The sequence below is a fragment of the Mirounga angustirostris genome, unplaced genomic scaffold (genome assembly GCF_029215605.1).
Source record: "Mirounga angustirostris isolate CCGP_5_RB_7025 unplaced genomic scaffold, mMirAng1.0.hap1 SCAF_1, whole genome shotgun sequence".
NCBI classification, from domain to species: domain Eukaryota; kingdom Metazoa; phylum Chordata; class Mammalia; order Carnivora; family Phocidae; genus Mirounga; species Mirounga angustirostris.
In genome coordinates this window covers 184592266-184614352 of record NW_026991709.1, presented here as the reverse complement: position 1 = coordinate 184614352, position 22087 = coordinate 184592266, and the positions used below count along the sequence as shown (strand labels likewise).

The 22087-nt window shown below is 41.3% G+C and overlaps 1 protein-coding gene across 3 annotated transcripts in view; it reads right to left on the bottom strand.

Annotated features, from left to right (window-relative positions):
• Window positions 1–22087, bottom strand: part of PRICKLE2 (prickle planar cell polarity protein 2) — a 156191-nt gene that overhangs the window by 55158 nt on the left and 78946 nt on the right. For all 3 annotated transcript variants that reach the window (XM_064594173.1, XM_064594181.1, XM_045862020.3), the window contains exon 3: window positions 2573–2686. In XM_064594173.1, the coding sequence (XP_064450243.1) occupies window positions 2573–2686 (114 nt within the window). The remainder of the gene's footprint in view (window positions 1–2572; window positions 2687–22087) is intronic.

Genomic DNA, 22087 nt, shown 5'->3' with positions numbered 1-22087 from the left:
CGCTAGTCAAGATCTGGGACTTTTTCCTACTTAAAAATGATGTGGATCTTCAAATGGATTGTGGGGTCCTGATTCGTTCACCTCCTTGTGTCCATGTGCATGATCCTTGACACCAAAGGATGGCTCCAGGCCAGCGAGCCAGAACAGTGGTCAGAGGGCTCCCAGCTTCTGTACTCCCACCTCATTTTGGGAAAATGGGGAGCCAAAGGCTTGAGGCGAAGGAGTTGGTCCAGAGGTACGTGCCCTGCTTCACGGAAGTCCCTGCATGTTTATCTATGTGCAGGAGGGAAAGGGCGGCCCACTGGGCTTTGGCTAATCCATCTACTTGCGTAAGATATTTGCTTTCTTGTTAAACACAAAAACTCATGGCATTAAGGGAGGGACACTATGGACACTCAAATCCAGCATTTCCCAGTCTTTCCCCCTTATTAACACATACCACGGGAATTCTGCCATAGTCTCGAACTATTATTAATACTGTTTTTAAAATGGTCTCACTTTTTAAAACTTGAATACATTTATTTAAAAAGAAAGTATATTATGATTATAAATTAAAAGTCAGTACCACCTACAAAAACCAGAAGGTGACCGTAAAACGAAACAATGTGAGAACGAAATCAGGTTGTTAGATTCTAGCTACTTCTGCTCAGGGGAGATCCTGAAACAGAGATTCTTAACACAGTTACTTAAAAGTGGAGACTGGTATGAGTTGGAGAGGTGTGAGAAAACTGCTAGCCCAAACTGAAATCCCACCCCACCCCCCACCCCGGGGCTGATTCAACCACTCCACCTGGAGGAATGAAGCACAATTTAAAAGGGAGTGAGTGATTCTCTTGTTATGTGGCTCACTTTCACTTACTATCATGTCTCTGTACCACCCAAAGTCCTGTGTCTGTCAGGCTTTGGGAAACACGGACCTCATCCCATGTCCTGTCTTTCTTTGCAGTAACAGTGGAAAGGTTAGATGAAATGCTCAGATGGTTTGTTATATGACACTTAGTGGGAAATCTTTGGATCAGAACTGTTGCATCCTAACTGGAAAACCAGTGCAGCTGGGTATGTCTCAGCTGCTTCATCTGAGCAAAAGAGGGAATGATCAGTTACTGACTTTAGAACCACTCTTTGTCCTCAAAAGGACCATGTTCAAGTGGGCAAAATCTGCCCACTGGGTCACTTGGAAGGAATTCTCTCCAACAGGAAGAAGAGAATTTGAATGGTCTCTTTTCAAAAAACTACAGTTAACTGTAAACAGAATAAATCATTAAAAGCAGAGAACAGATCACCTTGCTCTATCGAGTAAAAAAGTGTTGAAAGAAAGCCGTCCTGTGGATGTCCCCGTAAGCACCACCGCTGTGACCTGACTAGCCCAGAATGTACGGTTACACCAGTGACATTTTATGGATATGCTTTTAAAGAAAGGCACTCCCCTCCTGCTTGTAAAAACACGCATTTTCACTTCCAAATTAGTTAACTGGGCATCGGGTTACAGTGCTTGCTCTCGGGTTTAAAGGAGAAAACACTGTTAGTATTTGTTTTATGAAGTCGGAAATGGGCGACAGGAAATCATGGCTCTCTTTCTAGGGACTTGCTTCAGTTTTTAAGCTTTTGCTTCACTTATGCAAATTTATTTTTGAGGCTGTTGAATTATCCCTTTTGATCTGAATATGGGAAGATAAAGACTAAAATAGCACCTATTCAATTTGCCCAGAGATCTGGCTTGTGGGTGGGAGCAGTCGGTAGAGAGCTGGGGTCCAGCTCTTTAGAGGGATTATTTCTCCTTTCGATTTAAAATTGTTTAAAATGCAATCAGTTAAGTGGACAATTCAATTCTAGAGGATAACTATTTTTAAAAACCAGATACTTAAAAATTAATTTCTAGTTTACAAACCTAAGCCCTTCAAGCAGGGTGATCTTTTAAAAATGTATTCATGGACTGCCCTTTATGAGCAATTTGACTTCAAAGATAAGAAACACCTAATTACTGTGACTTCTCTTGAGAGGTTCAGGGAAAAAAGGACAGCCTGCAAGCCATCCTTCCACGTGTTCAAATGGTGGCCCTGCAAAGTTGGCCTTTCAATGACAAAAACACAGACATTCAGAGCTGCAAATCTGGATATGTGACTTCTATTGCAGCATAACGTGGAAAACTTGCACACTTCTTTAACAGGAAAATGCCAGAGAGTCACAACGTTTTTTGCAGGGCTTGACCTTCAACTGGCCCAGGGAATTGCAATCAGCTAAGGGACTCAGGCAACCAGCACATTCTTCTTCAACGAGGAAAACCTGGGCTTGAGCTTTTAACTTTTAGGGCTCCCTGGGTACCCCCAAACGGCTAGTAGCGCCAGGCACAGAGGTGAATCCAGTCCATAATGAGATCTGCTTCTCGGTAACACTCTCCAGAAGGTGTTGGGCCGTTTCTTTTGGCTCTAATTAAGGAAGCTAAATCCTAAAACGAAGGGCCAGAGTTTTTCTTCAGAGACCTCACCGGTCACAGCATTCTGATTATGAAGAGGGTAACAATTCACAGAAGCTTCTAAGACAAGCCTTCCTAAGGCCCCCGCGAGCCCCTTACCTCATTGTCATGTGGCGGCAGCTGGTGTAGTAGCTGCTTGATTCGGAGCTTCTCTCCAGGACTGTTGACGTAAGGAACCTTCTCCTCTGGGAGACAGCTGTAGTACTGATGAACCTGCAGGAGGAAAGCGCATGGGTCACTTGGCCGTTCCCACTCCCTGGGAAGAGGATCCCGGCACACGTTTGACTTCCTGTCCTTTCCGCCCTTTGCAACTCAGCAGCATCTGCGGTTCTCACTGCAAGCAGACAAATTCATCCTTGAAGAAAGAGTGGGGCGAGTCACCCGTATCTTGGGGCTTTCCCTCTCTGGCAAGGGAAAAATAAAGCCAGCAAACTTTCCTAGAAAAAGAGAATTCGGCAAACAGGCGGGGGAACCCAGAGGGTAGAGCTCTGTCGGCAGGCTCCCCCCCGCCCCGAGAGAGAGAGAAAGAGAGAGAGACAGGGCAACTTTACCATTTTCTCTGTGAGTCTCTGGCATGCACCGTGCCTCCCTAGTCAAAGGGATCTGTCGGTGCCTGCCTCACCCTGGAGTCAGGGCCAGGCTCTGGCACTCGCTGAGCTGCTGGGTCCCTCAGCCTCCACCTACATTAAAAGCCCTCTAGGTTTGGAGCACTTTATAAGGGCAGGTAGCAGTTCCCATCTGTCCGAAAAGAGAATCACTACATCTGGGATACTGAGTATGCAATTAAAAATTATCATTGGCAGGAGTAGTTTTGCACCTCCCAGAATGCTCCTGTTTACGGCTGTTAGGGCATACTCTTGCACTTTCTGGGGCTGACTCAACTCTAACAAAGACTTGGGAAGGCATCTAATTTTGCCTGAGCAAAGAAAACAGACATCCTACTATCCAGCTGTATGCAAAACTAGGGTCAGGAAAAACTAGCCAAAACAGAAGGTATGCTATTATACAGGAGAGGGGGAAAAAAAAAAAAATCCCACAAGCTCAGATGACATCATGGAAAATTCTTTTCAACTATCTCTTAGCATCATGACCAGATCTTGCGAAACAAGGCATTCATTCAACAAGACACAGAAGACAGGGGACTTGAGGCTCTAAATTCATTATATTTGTTCCACTCCACAAACTTGGTCTAATTCCCTTGAGTTTAGGGAGCCCTGGACATGAATACATTTTTTGGGAAGGCTGGGGCAAAGAGCTACAGAAGCTCTGTCTACTTTGATCTCCAGAAACGAAATCATAACTTTTTTAAAAGGTGGGGGGAGGGAAAGGCTTTGCAGTGACAAGGCCTTAAAATAAATACGAAGGCCACCTTTATTTTCATAACACATGATTGTACCCATTCACCATCGTGTGCGTATTACTGTCTTAAGCAGAGCCCAAAGGCAGCCATAAACAGACTGCTCATAGACTAGCTGGCTTTCTCAAAACAGGGCCCTGCAACCGCTCCCTAGAGGCACCTGGCAGGGAGCCACGTCCTGGGATGCGAAGGAAGGGTTTCGGGTATTGAAAGCAGCCCACAGGTTACCAGCCCTTTCTCTGAGAAGAAATGAAAGCCAGATCATGAGTTAGTTTGGGATGAGGAGCTGGCCATGGGCCCGTCAGAGACTGGCACCCCACTTTATGCTCAGAGGAATCCGTGCATCGTACGCTGTAGCAGGTAAGTGCAGGCGGAAAGCAGAGGCCTGTGTCTTGGGGAATGGGCCTCACCCCCCAAGTTGACAGACTGCTTCTAGCAAAGCCTTGCTGCAGCATCCCTCCGTCATTCCCACACTAGTGACAGAACCTTGGGGACAGATGCTAATAAGAAAGGAAATCACTGGAGACTCTTGACAGGGGAGTCCAATTTGAGTGCAATGGGCTGTCTCCTGAATTGCCCGTCAGGACTCACACACCCCTCTTTGCCGCCCAGGGCACGGGCATCCCTGAGAGCCCGTATGACTTGGCACCTTGAGCCCAGCCTTCGCTGACACTGGCCAAGGCTGAGCCTGGCTGGAATCTTCCTTGCCTCTTTTGCAGCTTGGGCCAGCTGTTCCTGAACCCCCCTTCGCGGCTCTGTCACTTGCCATCTCTGTGTTCCTGAGTGAGTTCCAGAACCTCTCAGAATCCTTATCACAGGATTGTAGCAATCAAACGAGAGTGAAGGTGAAGCACTTGGCCCTCAATAACAATCAGTAGCACGAATACATAGTGGTGAGTCTATTATCCGGCCCGCAGGCTCCCAAGGGAACAATCCAGATTTTCCTGGCCTCGCTTCCATTTTGAGAGGCAGAGCCACACTATCAGCTTGCAGAGTGAGACCAAACTGGAGGCCTCCAACTACCTTAGTCTAAGAAAGAAGGCGGCGGTGGGGTGGGGGTGGGGGTGGGATGTTATTTAAGCTAGTTTGATTTCAGAGGGAAAAAAAAGCAGATTCTTACAAAGATGTGGTGTTCTCTCGAGAAACCCAACAGAATCGTAGGGTCTCAGAAGGAAACGGCACCGGCTACTGAAAGGTGACTGGTAAGGGATTCTCATCTCTCTAGGTCCAGTGTCCTCTTATCTCTGCCCTGGTCTTCTTCCTCAGCAGATCTGTTCCTTAGCATCTCAAAGTTTAAGGTTTCCCACAGCTCCTGAACTTACACAACCTCCTTTCACGGCCATCCTAGACTGACTCACTTGGCTCCGTTCCCAAGTCACCAGAGAAGGACCCTGCCTACCCCATCTTGGGCAAGGTCCACACCTGCAGACTGGATCGGAGAAGTTCCATCCTGTTTTGAGACGTCAGGGCTGGGCAAAGTAGAGGTGGCCATGACTGGAGACCTCCAAGGACCAGGAGCTTAATAAATACCCTGGCAAGCTGAGTTCCATCTTAAAGACTTTTAATTCTTCTGACTACTCTTTAAGAACATAGCTCTATCTTTCCTGGCTGGGCATCTTGTGTTGCCTTTTATAATTCAAGCCTACTGATCACAGCCGCAGAAAATACGTCCTTTCTACCAGCATCCAATAATTCCTTGAATACAGAATGTACTAAAAATAATTCCTCTCAAAAGGCAGTCAACAGTTTGGTGGATGACTTCAAAACTTACCTAGTGAAATGCACCATTTTGAAACCAAATCAGCTAATATTAACTAACAACCTCCCAAATCGTCCCCATGTCACATGGCAGGTGATCCGGCTTGCTCGGAGGATGGGGAATGAGTTGGTCCTTCACCACTTCCCTTGGTCCTTCCATCACTTGGCTTCTGTGTCTCCTCTTGGTGTTCAAGAGCTTGGGAAGTCCAAGCTCTTCCTTCAGCAAAGGGATGGGAAGGATGGAGAAGCTCCCCTCTTGAATTCCCAATCTGGGTCTGGCTCGACAAAGAACTGCTGCATGTAGTTTCCTTCGGCATCCTCCAAAATAAAACTACTGTGTAGCCCAAAACAAACACTGAGCAAACCAACGGTAAGGGGAAAGTATTTAGTGTACTTTCTGGCACTACGGAAATTAAATTTGCCACCACCACTGAAAATCCTGCAGATCGCTCATTTTCGTCCAACCATGCTTCTCTCGTTAATTTTCACAAGCAAATAATCATATCCAATAGAATTTTGTCAATGATGACCATGACCAAGCAATACGTGCTACGGCGATCACTTTTTCCTCCTGTGTGTACTGAGTATCATTCTCCAAAAGGACTATGGCATGTGCTAGAAACTTGGTTCCATGTACTCATTACTCAGGTAGAGGTGCCCTGCGATACTGCACCCTGGGTTGAGCTGTAAGAGGTACACTTCCCCCAAACAAAAGCATTTTGCACACAATCAACTGGCTCAGGAAAATGAGATAGCTGAAGGCCTTTATTTATGGTGTCACTCCCCACAGCGAGGTTTGGCAAGAGCTTCAGTCTGTGTCAGAGGGATTGTTAGAGCTTTAGTCGGTGTGCAAATAAAATCTACAAAGCAAGGCCTCGCCCAGTTGGAAAGACTGGGTTTGTTAGAAGGAACTGCACATTTGACAGCATATCTGCCTGGGCAGAGAAGGGAGGGAGGGAGTCAAGTGACTCCCTGTTGGAGAGAAAAGTGTGCTAATTAAAAAAAAAAAGTGCAAAGTGCTTCATTTAGAGCGGTGGTTCTCAAATTTTAGCTCGCATCAGGACCACGAGGACAGCTTCTTAAAACACCTTTCTGATTCCACAGCCCTGGGGTGGGGCCCGATGGTTCGCATTTGTACCACCTTCTCCTTTGATGCCCCTGCTGGTGGTCCAGGGAGCACATTTTGAGAGCCTTAGAGTCATCCAGCAGTTTTCCCTCAATAGCCAATGCCTTGAGAGTGCCAGGTAAATGATGCTATTCTTACACATGCCCGGAGATCCAGGAGGCCCAGAGGAGGGGAGGTTCGGAACTTGTTGAATCTCACTTAATTTTGCAGGTATCTCTTGCTACACCTACATACATGCTTAAGAAGGGGAATTCCATCAGCTCTGGTAAGGATAAGCCATTCTAAGGGCAAAGTGGGCTCCTATTATTGGGTGGGACATTTTGCATATCAAAAGCATCCTGTGTTCTTAAGAGTGCGAACCCAACAAAGAAGTCAGTCTTTCTTGGCTGATCTCAGATTGAATTGTCCTTCACCCTCTAAATGAAGGAAGGAATCAATGAACATATTTATTTACGGAGTGGCTCTTATGGTAGGGTGTTTTTATATACGGTATTTCATAAACCCTCCCCATGCCCTGGAGGCTGGTAGATTGTACTCATTAGACTGAGCATCACACAGCTAAATAGGGGGAGAGCCATTTTTGGACTTGGCTCCCTTATCCTCTCCTTTGTTTTTCGTGGATTCTTGGCCTTCTTCATCAAGAAAAAAGAGAGACTGGCAGATGGATGGGAAAGAACTAAAAAACCAGATATAGTAGATTCCCAATATGTATGACTGACCACATACATGATGAACACGTTTTCCTTCGGTGTGCTAAATAAAATGACCAACATATGGTCCCAAATGAACTGGCAGTAGGTAAAATATGAGGTACTCCAAATGAAACGGTCTTTCCACAACTCCATGGAATGATGGTATAAGGGAGTTGTGGCAGACATGGCTCTCTACCTACATCCATTTTCCTTTTCTCCCTTAATAAGAATACCAAAATCTTACTTGAAGCATCAATATGCCCAGCTTAGAACAATATTTTTACATCTCCCTAGTAGCTATGAGTAGCCAAGCAATTAAATTCTGGCCAATGACACGTAGCATGTGACTCCTGGGAGGCTGAGCAGTTGGCAAAGGCCTTTTTTTTTTTTTTTCCCATTCCCCCTTCTTACTGTTTCCTGTCTGGAATGTAAAAACAATGGCTGGAGCTCCAGCAGCCATCCTGTACCATGAAGTTCCTTATTGTACCATGGAACACCAAACCAGCTCTGGATTGCCTATCTCCGAACTTCATTTACCAACGAGAGAAAGAAATGATTTTTTTATTTACAGTCTTGGGTACTAGGAACTGAATGCCATTCCTAAATGATACAGCAGTGGTTCTCAAATGTTAGAATACTGCAGAATCATTTGAGGTCTTCATTAAACATTATCCCCATTTTCATTCTTCTGGTCTGAAAAAAAAAAAAAAAAAAAAGCCCAGAATTCTATATTCTTAATAAACACCTCATACCACACCAGGAGAAACACTGGTTTAAGAAGAAGGCAAACATGACTCCACAAGGTGAAGGTAAAAACTCCTGAAGTATAATCTCTGATGTGACACATTTGAAAGGCTTTATAAAAGCCCATCTTAACCCAGAGACTAACTAGAAGATTAGAACTTTATTTCACACTCTCCCTCTCCTGCAGTTTGAGAAGCTTGGAACCTCAGTTAATCTACCTCAATTCAGGAAGGCAATATCTAGTGAGGTCTCAGAAGGCCAGTGCTACAAAGAAGGGAAAGATGCTGCCTGAATTTGTGGCACGTGGTGGTTTTTATGAAAAGTGCACACTAGTTCTGAAATGGAGACCTAGAGAACAATCGGGAAGCATTACAGCCATAAGCAAGTGGTGATGGGCTGCTTTTAAGGGCCCATTTGTTCGCTGTGCCCCCATTTGCCAGAATTTCATTACCCAAGCAAGAAGAGAAGAGTGGTGTTAAGTGGCATCTAAGAGGTAAAATTGTACCAAGTTTGGCTCCTTTCCTTTTCTCCTAAAGACCCACATTATAATTTTAATTGGTTTACTCAGGAAGTAATGTAGGAAATAACAGTCCAATACCTAATGCCTAAATAATGTCTCCATGGTGCTTTAACTCCCATAGGATTAGGATCAAAAATCAGAAATAAAAGCTCATATGCAGTATTTTCAAAGAAGAATATTTCAAAGGCTTTTTCTTTCTTTCTTTTTTTCTGGCACCCAATGTCTGATTCAACATTAAACCATATCAGAAGTAGGTTCAAAACATACCCAGAATCCAGTCCCCCTCCCCCACCCCTGTAGGACTGTCCAGCCAGGACTAAGTGCTCATGGGATTTATTGCCACAGCTGCTTCTGGACCCTGGCTTTCACCTTTGTTCCCTGCATCTGATTCTCTATTCAGCAAAAGACCTACCCTATTTGAATATTAACCAGATCATGTCGCTGCTCTTCTTAAAGCCTTTCATGGCTTCCCATTCCCCTCTGATTCAAAGCCCAAGTCTTCACTATATGATCAAGATCATGTCTCCTTAACACTTGCCAGATCATATCGCTTACTATATTCCTGTGGTTCAGTTCTGCTCCCAATGGCCTCCTTGCTATTCCTCCCACCTCAGGGCCTCTGTACTAGCCATTCTCTTTGCCAGGCACATTCTTTCCCCCCAATATTTATGTGATTGCCCACCCTCACTTCCTCCAGTCTTTGTTCAAAGGTCACCTCATCAGAGAGGACTACCCTAATAAATCCTTATCAGAGAGGACTACCCTAATAAATCAGCACCTTCATCACCTCTTACTCTTGAGACCAGTGCTTCTCAAATGGGGTTAATGTTGACCCCCAGGGGTTATTCAGGAATGTCTGGAAACATTTTTGGTTGTCCCGACTGGGGTGAGTGTGTGTGTATGTACAAACATGCATGCTATTTGCATATAGTGGGTTGAGGGCAGGGATGCTGCTAAATCTCCTACCATGCAGAAAATAGCTTCCATAGTAAAGAATAACCTGGCTCAAAATGTCAATAGCATTGAAACTGGTAAACACTTAACCTGCTTTTCTTCAAAGAACTTACCACTTGCTGATGCATTAAGCTACTCATTCACTGTCTCTCTCTTCCTTCTAGAATGTGAATACCTGGGATTTGGTTGACTATCTACCCCCAGATGAGTGTCTTATACCTAGCAGGTGCTCAACACGTTTGCTGAGTGAATGCATGCTGTGTTCAAATCTCACCTTTCTGCCTCTCTGGTTTATGGAAGGATTTGGACAGATACATGGGGCAAGGGAATACAGGTGAGATTTCCAGAGGAACCAGAGTAAAACTCACAGAGCTTCCCTTTCATCTCATCAAAGCACCTGCTTTGTCACTGAAGATTCCTGATGTGGGGGGACGGAGGAGCAAGCTAGAAAGATGAATGGAATAACTGATGAGGGACTATTCCTTTAAGAAAGGGGGGCAAAAACAACTCCCATTTGTATTTGAAGCTATAGAATTTCTTCCAAGTTGAGTCAACTTTGTTCAAATTACAGAAAATAATCACATTATGTCCTAAGTAGTTCCCGTAATCGCAAATCGCATGAGTTGTTCTTCTTATATGCCTCCTAGCTCCACATACTCACTCCTTCCAAACCTTTAAGTTTTTTAAATTTTTTATTGAGAATATTAGAATATTAAACTTCAATGTTTAGTTAGAAAATACTTTCCATTTAGTTTGGAGCATTACCTGGCAGTTATTGTATCCTGTCTTGAAGAAGAGGTCCCAGAAATGAAAAAAGTTGGAGTTTCAACACTTCCCCTTCAAACTACAATTACATAAAGACTCCCCTACCCCAATTTTACCAAAACACTCTTTGCAGAATGTCTACACATTTGCATACATGCCCTGCTAAAAATTCCTCAACAGTTGCTTACTTTTTTTGGTAACAGTTTCAATATTGCCTTTAGACAAAATATACACATACATATGCATGGAAAAAGCAGGATGGTAGTTTCCTATAGTGGTTAAGTGTTTGGACTCTGGAATCATATTGTTTGGGTCTGAATACCGGATTGAACACTTTCCATCTGTACACAGTTGGGCAAGTTACTCTATATTTCTTAAGAAGTCAATATCTTCATCTGTAAAATGGGGACAATAACACTCACTTTAAAGTACTGCCATGAGGATCAAAGGGTATAATGCCATAGTACAGAGGCAGGCACGCAGCGAAGGCTCTGTTTTTTAGCTCTGAAGCCATCGAATGCCTAAGTCATAAATGCCTATGTCATGGACTGAATTGTGCCCGCCTGTTCACATGCTGAAGCCCTAAACCCCAAAGTGATTGTATTTGGAGACAGAGCCTTTAAAGAGAGGATTACATTTAAATGAGGTCAGAAGGGTGGGGCTGTGATCAGAAAGAACTGACGTCCATATAAGAAGAGGAGGAGACACAAGGAGCGTGCACGCATAGAGAAAGAGCCATGTGAAGACTTATGCAGAGGGCAGTCGTCTGCAGGCCAAGAAGAGAGGCCTTACCAGAAACCAACCCTGCCGGGACCTAGATCTTGGACTTCTTGCCTCCAGGACTGTGAAGGAATAAAATCTGCTGTTGACGCCACCCAGTCGGTGGTGTTCTATTATGGCAGCCTGAGCAGACTGGACAGGGCCGTCTCCTATATGCACGGAACAGGTCAAGTGCTTGTGGGGAAAGGACATGCATACAAATAAGAAATGATCTCCGGATGAAGGAGGTTATATTTGAGTACAGTATATAAGACAAGTATGCAAGTGACCATAATGCAAAGTTAAAATAATGCAAGAGCCATCCGAGGCAGACAAAAACACTACAAAGAACAATAAATCAAATTCCTAAATTTGTACCCTTGCCCATTTCCATGGTGGAAACAATCCCGCTGTGGATGATTTCTAGCTACCCATGTGACGTCATTGGATGTGGGACTGGGAAGAGATGCAGAGTAGCATCCATTATATGGTATTGCCACCACGTGGATATAACAGAAGAAATAAACCCAAGTGTACAGATAACAGTGAAACACAGGAAAGTAATTATGAAGGGATGAGTTCTGAGTACCTATCACCTTTGTTTTTAATATAAGTTAAGTTTATACAATTAAGCTTTAAAAATGGCTGAATGAGCACTGGGTGTTATATGCAACTAACAAATCATTGAATATTATATCAAAAACTAATGATGTACTATATGTTGGCTAATTGAATTAAAAAAAAAGAAATTTGCATTCTCAAAAAAAAACAAAAGGCTGACTTTAACAACTGGCTTACAGAATTCCTGAAAACTGACCAATGGGATCTTGTGAGGTCAGCCAATTCCAGCACACCACTGTCAGAAACTTATATCATCAGTTTCCTTGGCAAACTCTCTTTAAAAAGGTAAAACATTAAGAGGCCTGTAAATACCTAAAGACTACTTCCAAGGACATGAAGACAACCACCCAGCTCTAGCTCTGTCTTTGATGGTTCTGGCAAATAGCATATTGCGCCAAGTCATCTACTTTCACTGATATGTTCTTCAAAATATTTACAGGTCTCACTCTGCTAGTCCTTTCTATATTCCCTCCATCCGTGTGCCCAAAATTTTGCCCTTTCTTTATACATCTTTTCCTCTGCTCCCTTCTTGTTTCCTTCTTAAATCCCTGGGTATAATCCAGAAGCGAAGAACATTTAAAAATAGTCACTTATGTACTGGCAGGTGTCTGATTTTCTCTTCTAAAGTTAAAAAGGATGTGAGTCGAACATATTGTAGGTATCCACAAGAAAGAAAAACAACAACAAAAACCCCTCCTGAAAACTTAATAAAACTCTACTTTTTTTAAGCTAGCCTGGGAATGGCCAATGGTGCTCTAGTAGGTCATTGATTCTTACTTAAAAAAAAAAGGGGGGGGGGCACCTGGGTGGCTCAGATGGTTAAGCGTCTGCCTTCGGCTCAGGTCATGATCCCAGGGTCCTGGGATCGAGTCCTGCATCGGGCTCCCTGCTCCTTGGGAGCCTGCTTCTCTCTCTCTCTCTCTGTCTCTCATGAATAAATAAAAATAAAATCTTTAAAAAAAAAAAAAAAGAAAAAAGATTCTCCACTTCTGGGATAGCCATTCAAACCACAACTATGTTACTATTTGTCTACAGTGTAGAAGAGGGAAACTGCATTTGATATTTAATGTTTGAGTCTTGACTATAACAGATGTTCAGTCTGCAACTGTGACGAAGTTATCTAAATTCTCTGGGCTTCCGTGTCTTCATTTCTAAGACTAGGATAATTGTACTCATCTTGCAGCATTGTGAGGAATAAAGGTGATGATAGAATGAAAATACACTGTTAACCGTAAGGCCATATATAATTGTCAGATATTATTACTGAAAATAAAAACAGTGGGTGTAAGAAATTCATTGCATTAGAATTGGGCAGCTAGTAATAATAACCTAAGTATAATGGTCTAGGGCCAACATGGCATTTTGTACAAACCACCAAGCATCTAGGTTCTATCTTTCTATACCACCATCCTGTTCGTGGCATCTATTCTCCAAATCACAAAATAGTTGCTGGAGCTCCAGCCATCATTTTCACATTTCAGGCAAGAAGATGGAGAACGTCAAGGGGAATATTACCTATCTCCCAGTTGGATCAATAACATTTAAAGAGATTTCTTAGAAGTACTATCCAACTTCTATTTGTAACCTTTTGTCTAGACCCAGCTCTAAGAGAAGCTAGGAAATGTAACCCCTAGTTAAACAACTGCTGTTCAGAATAAAATCAGGTTTTGTTAGTAAAAAAGGAGGAGACACTTATATTGGAAGGACATGTAGCAATTGTGTCCCAATAAATATATCAGTTTTGGGTTACCTCTTCCCTAGGTGGACTCCTTAGGAGTTTCCTGTATGGCATCTTTCCTGTGTATTAAGTTATTGTTTCTGATTCTACACTTCACATAATTAGTCCATTTTCCGCCTCTATTATTAGAAAAGACAGATTTGCAATGTCATGTAAAACCATTTTGAAGAAAATTTAGAAAGCAGCAACAGGAGAAATTCTACAACAAATGCAACTTTTTAACTACCCAAAGTGATGTATAAGGATACATGCTATAATTCTAGTTAAGAATTCTTCCTTAAATAGACAGGAGATTGGTGATCACAGGATGCTGTTGGAAATCCATTTTAAATTACAAGTTGGTTGGGGTGCCTGGGTAGCTCACTCAGTTAAGCAGCAGGCTCTTGATTTCAGCTCAGGTCATGATCTCAGGGATGAGCCCTGAGAGGGTGAGTCCCCTCCCCACTACACACACACATACTATGTGTGCATGCTCTTGCTCACGCATGCTCTCTCTCTCTCAAAAAAAAACAACAACATATATATATGTGTGTGTGTGTGTGTGTGTGTGTGTGTGTTGGTGATCTTTATTTGGAATCAGTTCATTTAAGGCAGTTTCATTTCTGCCCATTAAATGATGGTTGTGAACCCATGAAAAAGTATGAGAACTAAGGGGCTGCATATATATTACTGAATAAATATTTCTAACCACCATGGCTACCTTCAGCCTGAGTTCCACTCCCTGCTCCATTAAGTTTCAAATGTATCATGCATATAATGGCAAGAACTGAGTCCTCCCTGCTCTGAGAGGCCAAAAGATCAGCGAAAGTTATACCTTGGACTTCAGTTCAAGGTTAGATATGGCCACAAAACTCTGAATGTCCTACACTATGCTATTGTGGAGAAACAGATGGGAAGGAAGGTTTGGTGAGGATGAGCTAGACAATGCCACCGTAACAAACAACAAGAAAATATCACTGGCTTTGCACCACAGTCATTTTTTAAATTAAAAATTTTTAATGTTCTTATTGTGGTAAAGCCTATATAAGATTTGCCATTTTAATTATTTTATTTTATTTTTGTTTTTTTTTGTTGTTGTTTTTAAGTAGGCTCCCTGCCCAGTGTGCAGCCCAAAGCGGGGCTTGAACTCATGAGCCTGAGATCAAGACCTGAGTGGAGGATCAAGAGTCAGACACTTAACTGACTGAGCCACCCAGGTGCCCCCATTTTATTTTAAAGTGCACAATTCAGTGTCATTAATTATAATCACAATATCATACAACCACCACCACCACGACCACAATCTTTTACCAAAACATTTTCATCATATCAAACAGAAACCTCTCTACTTTACATTAAGCAATAATTCCTTATTTCTCCCTTCCGTAGCCTCTAATCTACTTTCTGCCTTTATGAATTTACCCAGTGTAGATATTTCATCTAAGGGCAATCATACAATATTTTTCTTTTCTGGCTTATTTTGCTTAGCATAATTTTCCCAAAGTTCATTCGTGTTGTAGCGTCTATCAGAACATCTTCCTTTTTATGGCTGAATACTATTCCATTGCATGAATATACCACGTTTTGTTGATCCAACCATCTATTGATAAAACTTGAGTTGTTTTCACCTTTTGACTACTGTGACTAATACTTCAATGTGTACTTGTATGGTGTACAAATATCTGTTCAAATCTCTGCTTTCGGTTGTTTGGGTATATACCTAGGAGCGGATTTGTCAGATCATATATTTAATTTCTTTTGAGGACTTCAAACTGTTTTCCACAGTGCCCGCAGCATTTGCAATTTCCACCGGCAGTATACATGGACAAGGGCTCCCACTTCTTCACATCCTCACCCGCACTTGTTATTTCCCATTTTTAAAAATTATAGCCATCCTAGTAGGTGTGAAATGGTATCTCACTGGGGTTTTGATTTGCATTTCCCTAATGAATAATGATGTTGAGCATCTTTTCAAGTCCTTATTGGCCATTTGTTGATCTTCTTTGGAAAAGTCTCTATGCAAGTTCTTTGCCTATTTTTTAACTGTGTTTTTTTTTTAATTTTTTTGTTGAGTTATAGGAGTTCTTTATATATTCTGTATATGAAAGCTTTATCCACACCAGTTTTATTTCTCACTTACATTCTATTTCTGATATGATGAGTAGGAAGAGACCCAGGTAATTGAGGCTCTATATTAATATGTGCCTCCATGATGATGACAGCAGAGAAAACAAAGGCTGGAGCTGAATACTGGCAATTCAATGCTTTTATCTGGATGTGAAGCATGCAACTTCTGCATATATTTCATCGGTTAAAGCAAGTCACATGGTCATGTGTAATCTGCATGTGCCCGGAGGAAGCAGGAGTCAATCATTTGTGAACAGCACTAATACCCACTATAGCAGAGAAAGAATGGAGTGGTGTGTGAGCAATACACTACCTTTTGGAAAAGAAATGACAGTCAATCCTTGTTATTCATGGTAGTTATATTCTATAAAGTTAACGACAAACATCGAAGCAGTGAATAGTAAACCATTGCTCCTAGGTGAAATATAGGACTAGGTTCCTGCCAGCCTCTGGTCACATTTTTGTCAGTGGGTCAATACAAGACCTTGCTTTAACTACATATATATAGTTGATTTATTAACATTGAATTCACAGTTGACAGCACTAGAACTCATGCTGAGTGAAGATCTATTATTATCTATTGAACATATATTCTCCCTGAGACATCTCAGAGGATTCTTGCCCTCACAAACATAGACAGCACTTTAGCACTGAGCTTGAGAGGCAACTTAAACAGTGAAATCACCAACTGCAAAACATGTAGCGCTAAATAGATGACAAAAAGCATGCTTCTTTATTTTATGAGACCCGAAACAAAAGGCAGAAGCATTACCTTGTTCAGCCTCAACTGGCAATGTGCATGGTGGATGATTCAATTTTCTCACCCCTCTACACATGTCTGGGAATAACTGCAAAAGTGCTGCGGGTACCGATTTGGGGGTTACAAACAAATTTTGATGATGAGTAGGCGAATTTGCAAATACTCTGTGAATAATGAGGATCAACTAGATTCTAATCTATTTGACCTATTCAGGAGTAAGGGGCTTACCCAGGATTCCAATTTAGGTCTGATTTCAAAGCTCATTCTCTTTCCATGTCACTACACTGTCTTCACACACCAGTCACAGGATTACACTCTACCCCAAGTATTTGATGAATAAATGGCCAATGCAGTCACAGTTCATTCTTCAAGCTTGAGATTCCTGCTAAAGCCTTGAATAATGAACAGGCTAGAGTGGCTGCTTAATCATGAAAACCACATGGGCCAAATGGAATTCCAAAAAAGGTGGACATCAACGGAGTTATTTGGTAATGTGCATGCTTTGAATGTTCCATGGTAAGGATCATGTGAACTGATTCAGGCTTGACAAAGTTTTTTCTTTGAGGTCTACGCAAGAGAAGATAATGTGCTCAAATTTATCCCCAACAAAGACCATGTGGTCCTTGAAATGACTGCTCCAATCCCTGAGAGTACATTTTTAAATTTTATTAGTTTATTATTATTTTATGTACTTATTTTGTGGTAAAATACATATAATATATATACCTCTTTAACCATTTTTAAGTGGCATTAAGTACATTGTTGGGCAGTCATCACCACTATCCATCTCCAGAACTTTTTCATCTTTCCAAACTAAAATACCATACCTATTAAATACTAACTCCCCAATTCCTGCCCTCTCACTCCCACACAACTATCATTCTCTTTTCTATGAACTTGACTACTTGAGAGTAATTTTTACTACATTTTGAGACCAAATGTTCTTCTCCAGTAACACTTCTCTGAAATTCTGGTGAAAATCAGTGGGGAAAAAAAAATGAGTCAGACAATATATCGATGCTTACATTTAAGTCTTTTTATAAGCAACTTGCCTTCTTTTTTAATAAGGCAATTAAAGATTCCAGAGGAGACACTGGGCCCAGTCATCAGTATCCATAACAAATGAGAGGATGTGGGAACTCAGCTGTTCACAGAGAAGACCCATGAGATAAATCGGCACTGATAATTGGGCAAGTTATTTCTCCTGACTTTTCAGCCTCAGGGCGTTAACTTAACATTTCACAGATCACAGAATTTCCATTATATAGCACCTCTTCCTCACTCAAGACAGTCTCCTTATTATTCTAGAAGTGGCATGAGAAGAATCAAAAGTGTTAGCCAATAATTGCAAGAAAAGAGAATTCAGTATCAACTAGGCTCAGACCCAGATAGGTAGTTCTGGCAGGTACTCTTTAGCATCCTGACATTCCTAATAGTCTAGTGTAAAACAATGCTCATCCATATGTCATCACAATCTCATGCCAAAAACAGTAGATATCATTACATGCTTAGCCAACAACAGTGTCTAGTTGTAGTAGTACCCTGTAGTCTTGGTCTTCTGTCATAATTACAGCATTTTCCCTTGTTGCCTGTAACAATCTTTACTCTTGTTTTAGTTTACTGTACATTCCTCTGAAACTTTTTTGGAAATCAGCAGAAAATGGATGAAAAAGAAAAACAAAACTTTAATTTTACTCATATATTTTTTAGAAAGCAGACCTATAAAAATGGGGAGTTTCCAAATCTGTTCTTATCTATGTTAAGAAAAGGGAATAAAGATATAAAATAGACATGATATGATCTCAAAATCATTAGTATTGATGTGATTTTGGTTTTAAATTGTTTTACTATGTTTGAGCAAATACGAACTCAAGCGAGGTAGCTGGAAAGCATACTGACATGCAGGCTTTTCAAGATGCGAGGGAAAAATCTTTCATGAGTAATCTAAGAAATGGTACTAAAAGGACATCACAGAAGTTCCCTGTCAGAATTAGGAAGAGGACGGAAACATGGATACTTGTTTAAAGTGAATGACATGTGAACACCCTGAGTATGAAGGGAGCTCAGGGTACATGAACAGTGGCAAGGGATCCAGCACGGTTGGATGTTAGGAAATGGTGAGCAACCCCTACAAAAATAGGAATATATTCCACAGCTTTCCAAAAGTAAAGGAAAATGAATGAAACTTCTATTAAAAAATAGGAGTCAAGAAAATAGAAAAAAGTAGAGGAAAAAAGATGGCAAACACAAACAAAAAGTGGTAGTAATAATTATCTAAGTTATCATAACATGTAAATATATTATATTCATCAATTAAAAGATAGATTATCAGTTTGGATTAAAAAGAAAAACACATTATCCATCATATGCTGCTTACTTAAAACAAACCCATAAGAAAAGGTGAAATAAAGGAATAAGAAAACACAGTCTTGGGCGCCTGGGTGGCTCAGTCGTTAAGCGTCTGCCTTCACCTCAGGTCATGATCTCAGGGTCCTGGGATCGAGTCCCGCATCGGGCTCCCGGCTCGGCAGGAAGCCTGCTTCTCCCTCTCCCACTCCCCCTGCTTGTGTTCCTGCTCTCGCTATCTCTCTCTCTGTCAAATAAATAAAATCTTTAAAAAAAAAAAAAAAAAAAAGAAAACACAGTCTTGCAGTTATTCATCAAAATGAAGCTAGTGTGCAATGTTAACACTATACAAACCAGAATTTAAATCAATATAATTAGTAGTGATAAAAAAGGGATGCTACAATTGATTAACAATTAACTGATCCTCGGTCATTTCAAAATTATTAGTGATACAATATGTTGATCACTTTGTAATAGCTACTGGTTCACTTTTTATGTTTCAGGAAAATATTATTAATGCAGCATTCATAAACTTTTTAAAAGCTATAAAAATGATTTTTTTAAAAGTTTTATTTATTTATTCATGACAGACGGGGGGGGGGAGGGAGAAGTAGGCTCCCGAGGAGCAGGGAGCCTGATGTGGGACTCGATCCCAGGACCCTGAGATCATGACCTGAGCCGAAGGCAGACGCTTAACCATCTGAGCCACCCAGGTGCCCTAAAAATGATTTTCATGTTAAAATAAATCAAATGCAAAACACACTAAAAAGGGATGCTACAAAATGATAAAAGGAAACATCTAGGAAAATATAGCATAACCATAAACTTGTAGGCACCCAAAATATAGCCTCAAAACATATAAAGCAAAAACAGAAATGCAAGGATAAACAAACCCATAAATACAATGAGGAATTTTAAGATGCCTCTCTCAGCCATTGAAAAATCAAAAAGGTAAAAAATTATGAAGGCAATAGAGGGTATTACATCAATAGTAATTATTGCTCACTAACTCTATGATGCTGTTTTCTAATAACTTGGAAACATTACCTTCTTTATTCTTACTTTATATTGGGAGGAAAGATTTAATGTCTTTATTTTCTAAATGAGAAACAGAAGCTATATGGTGCTAAGAAACTCGGTCAAGATCACTTAGAGATATTACTGTCTGAAACTGATTTTTCTGATTCATAACTTTTTCTGGACTTGAATGCCCCTATTTCTACCTATCTGTCTGATCTACAGTCCTTAAGTATTTTCCCTGATGTTATAGGGGGAAGAGGGGTCAAGTAGATAAACTCTGCTCCTTAAATTCTGGCTCTATGTAACAACACGCAAATCATAGGCTTTCTCTCAGATTGTGTTCTTAAGCATCAAATGCATGGTTTAGGTTCAGTAATTTCTGTGGTCTCATTTCTATAGTTCTTGTGTCTGCCCTTGCTCTCCCCCTATTCTCTGGACTACCATTTCAGACTTAGATCTCAGTTTTGTTATCACATATAGGCCTTTCCAAGAAAAGTGTTTTCACACCAACTGGACTTTCCAATCGGTAATTCTATCTAATGCCTCTTGAAATGCCAGGTACTGTAATAGTTGCCCTATAAGGCAGGAACCATTACAACCTCATTTTATAAATGAGGAAAAATGACTTCACCAAGGTAAAATAACTTGCTCCAGTCATAAATATAGACAGAGTGGCAGACGTGGATCGGGTCCCTGGTGTGTCTGATACCACAGTTATGGCTTTTAATCCCTATGCTTGGGAAAGACCACCCACAGACCTTATTTCAGCAGAGCTGTTTCTTATGTAATATTCATCATCCAGATGGATTCTTGATTACCCACATAGCAATGGGGTCCAGGAGAAGATAGATGCTTCAAAATCCTGCACAAGCTCAATGTCAAATTTATCCACACTGATATGAACCTCTCCCTCAAACATGAAAAGTTGCCAAGTGCTTAGCAGAATTGGCTGGTTGGTATTTCAGCTCCTTCCCCTGCCTACCTCTCTGTCCAAGGCTATGATGCTTGCAATGATTTGCTAAATGTGAAAGAGGAAGGAGAAAATAGAAAAGGGCATGAAGTATTCACAATCTTGACCATCAACCTGGAAGGCAAAAAAAAAAATCTCCCTCCTTTCTGCTACTAATCACTCAGTGCCAGTTAGGATGGGAATACCACTTCCTCTAATATCCTTTGGCAAGGGTCAGACAATAGATTTCCCAAAACCCCAGGATTGCAGGGAAATAAGAAATAAAGTCATCAATAAGCTAGGCTAGTTAATGTTTACAGTCCCTTCTATGTTGCTGCTAGACTTTTTGGTACCTTTATGGAAATTACAAGATACCCTCCCAACTACAAATTAGAAAAAGTGCCCAATCTCTTAAGATAAAGTCCTGCATGACATCAAGGTAAGATGCAAGGTGCCTTATGCTAAGCAAAAGATACTCTTCCTTTAGGGAATCATCAGAGCACAAGTGACTATCAGCCTCCAATCACCCCCTTGGCTAGGAAACTTTGTGCAGTGCACAAACTGTACAACTGTATGTGGCAGCCCTGATCCCCTCTCAAGTGAGAGCTTATGAATTTATCCATTTGGTGCAGGAAATTCAGATTCAGAAACTGTCTGAATAATTAGCAAGATCTGATCACTGAGTTTTAATCAGCCAGAGCAATAACAACTACCACCACTATTTACTGAGTGCCAACTACATATTAAGCACTGTCCTAGAGAATTTACAGAGATGATGAAATGAGCCAGTCTGTGGAACTGATTTTTCAGTGGCATCCATCTGGATGTTGATGAGTTCTGTCCCCAATCTCCTTTTTATTGTGCATAATTAATATCAAGCAAATTCCTTCTGACAGCACTTGGCCAGAAGGCTCTGTTAATTCCTGAGGCAACCACAGAACCCTAGGAAGAACCCACCATTGGTATGAGAAGATGCCTTCCTTCCTTTCTGTTAAAGAGCAAGTTCATTCATCAGTCACTAGACTGAGGTAATTGAAATACAATAAACTGCACATATTCAAAGTATACAACTTGGTAAATTTTGACTATATGTATACATATAGCCACAAAACCATCAGCTTAATCAAGAGAGAGGAAAAAAACCCCTATTATCCTCAAAAGTCTCCTCTTCCCTTTTGCCATTCCTCCTTCCCACTCTCCCCACCCCTCCTTTCCCCAAGTAACCACTGATCTGCTTGCTGTCACTATAGATTACATTTTCTAGAGTTTTATATAAATGGAATCATACAGTATGTAATTTTTTGGTCTGACTTCTTTCACTCAGAATAATGATTTTTCGACTCCTTCATGCTGTTGCACATCTCAAGAGTCCATCCCTTTTTATTGCAGAATAGTATTC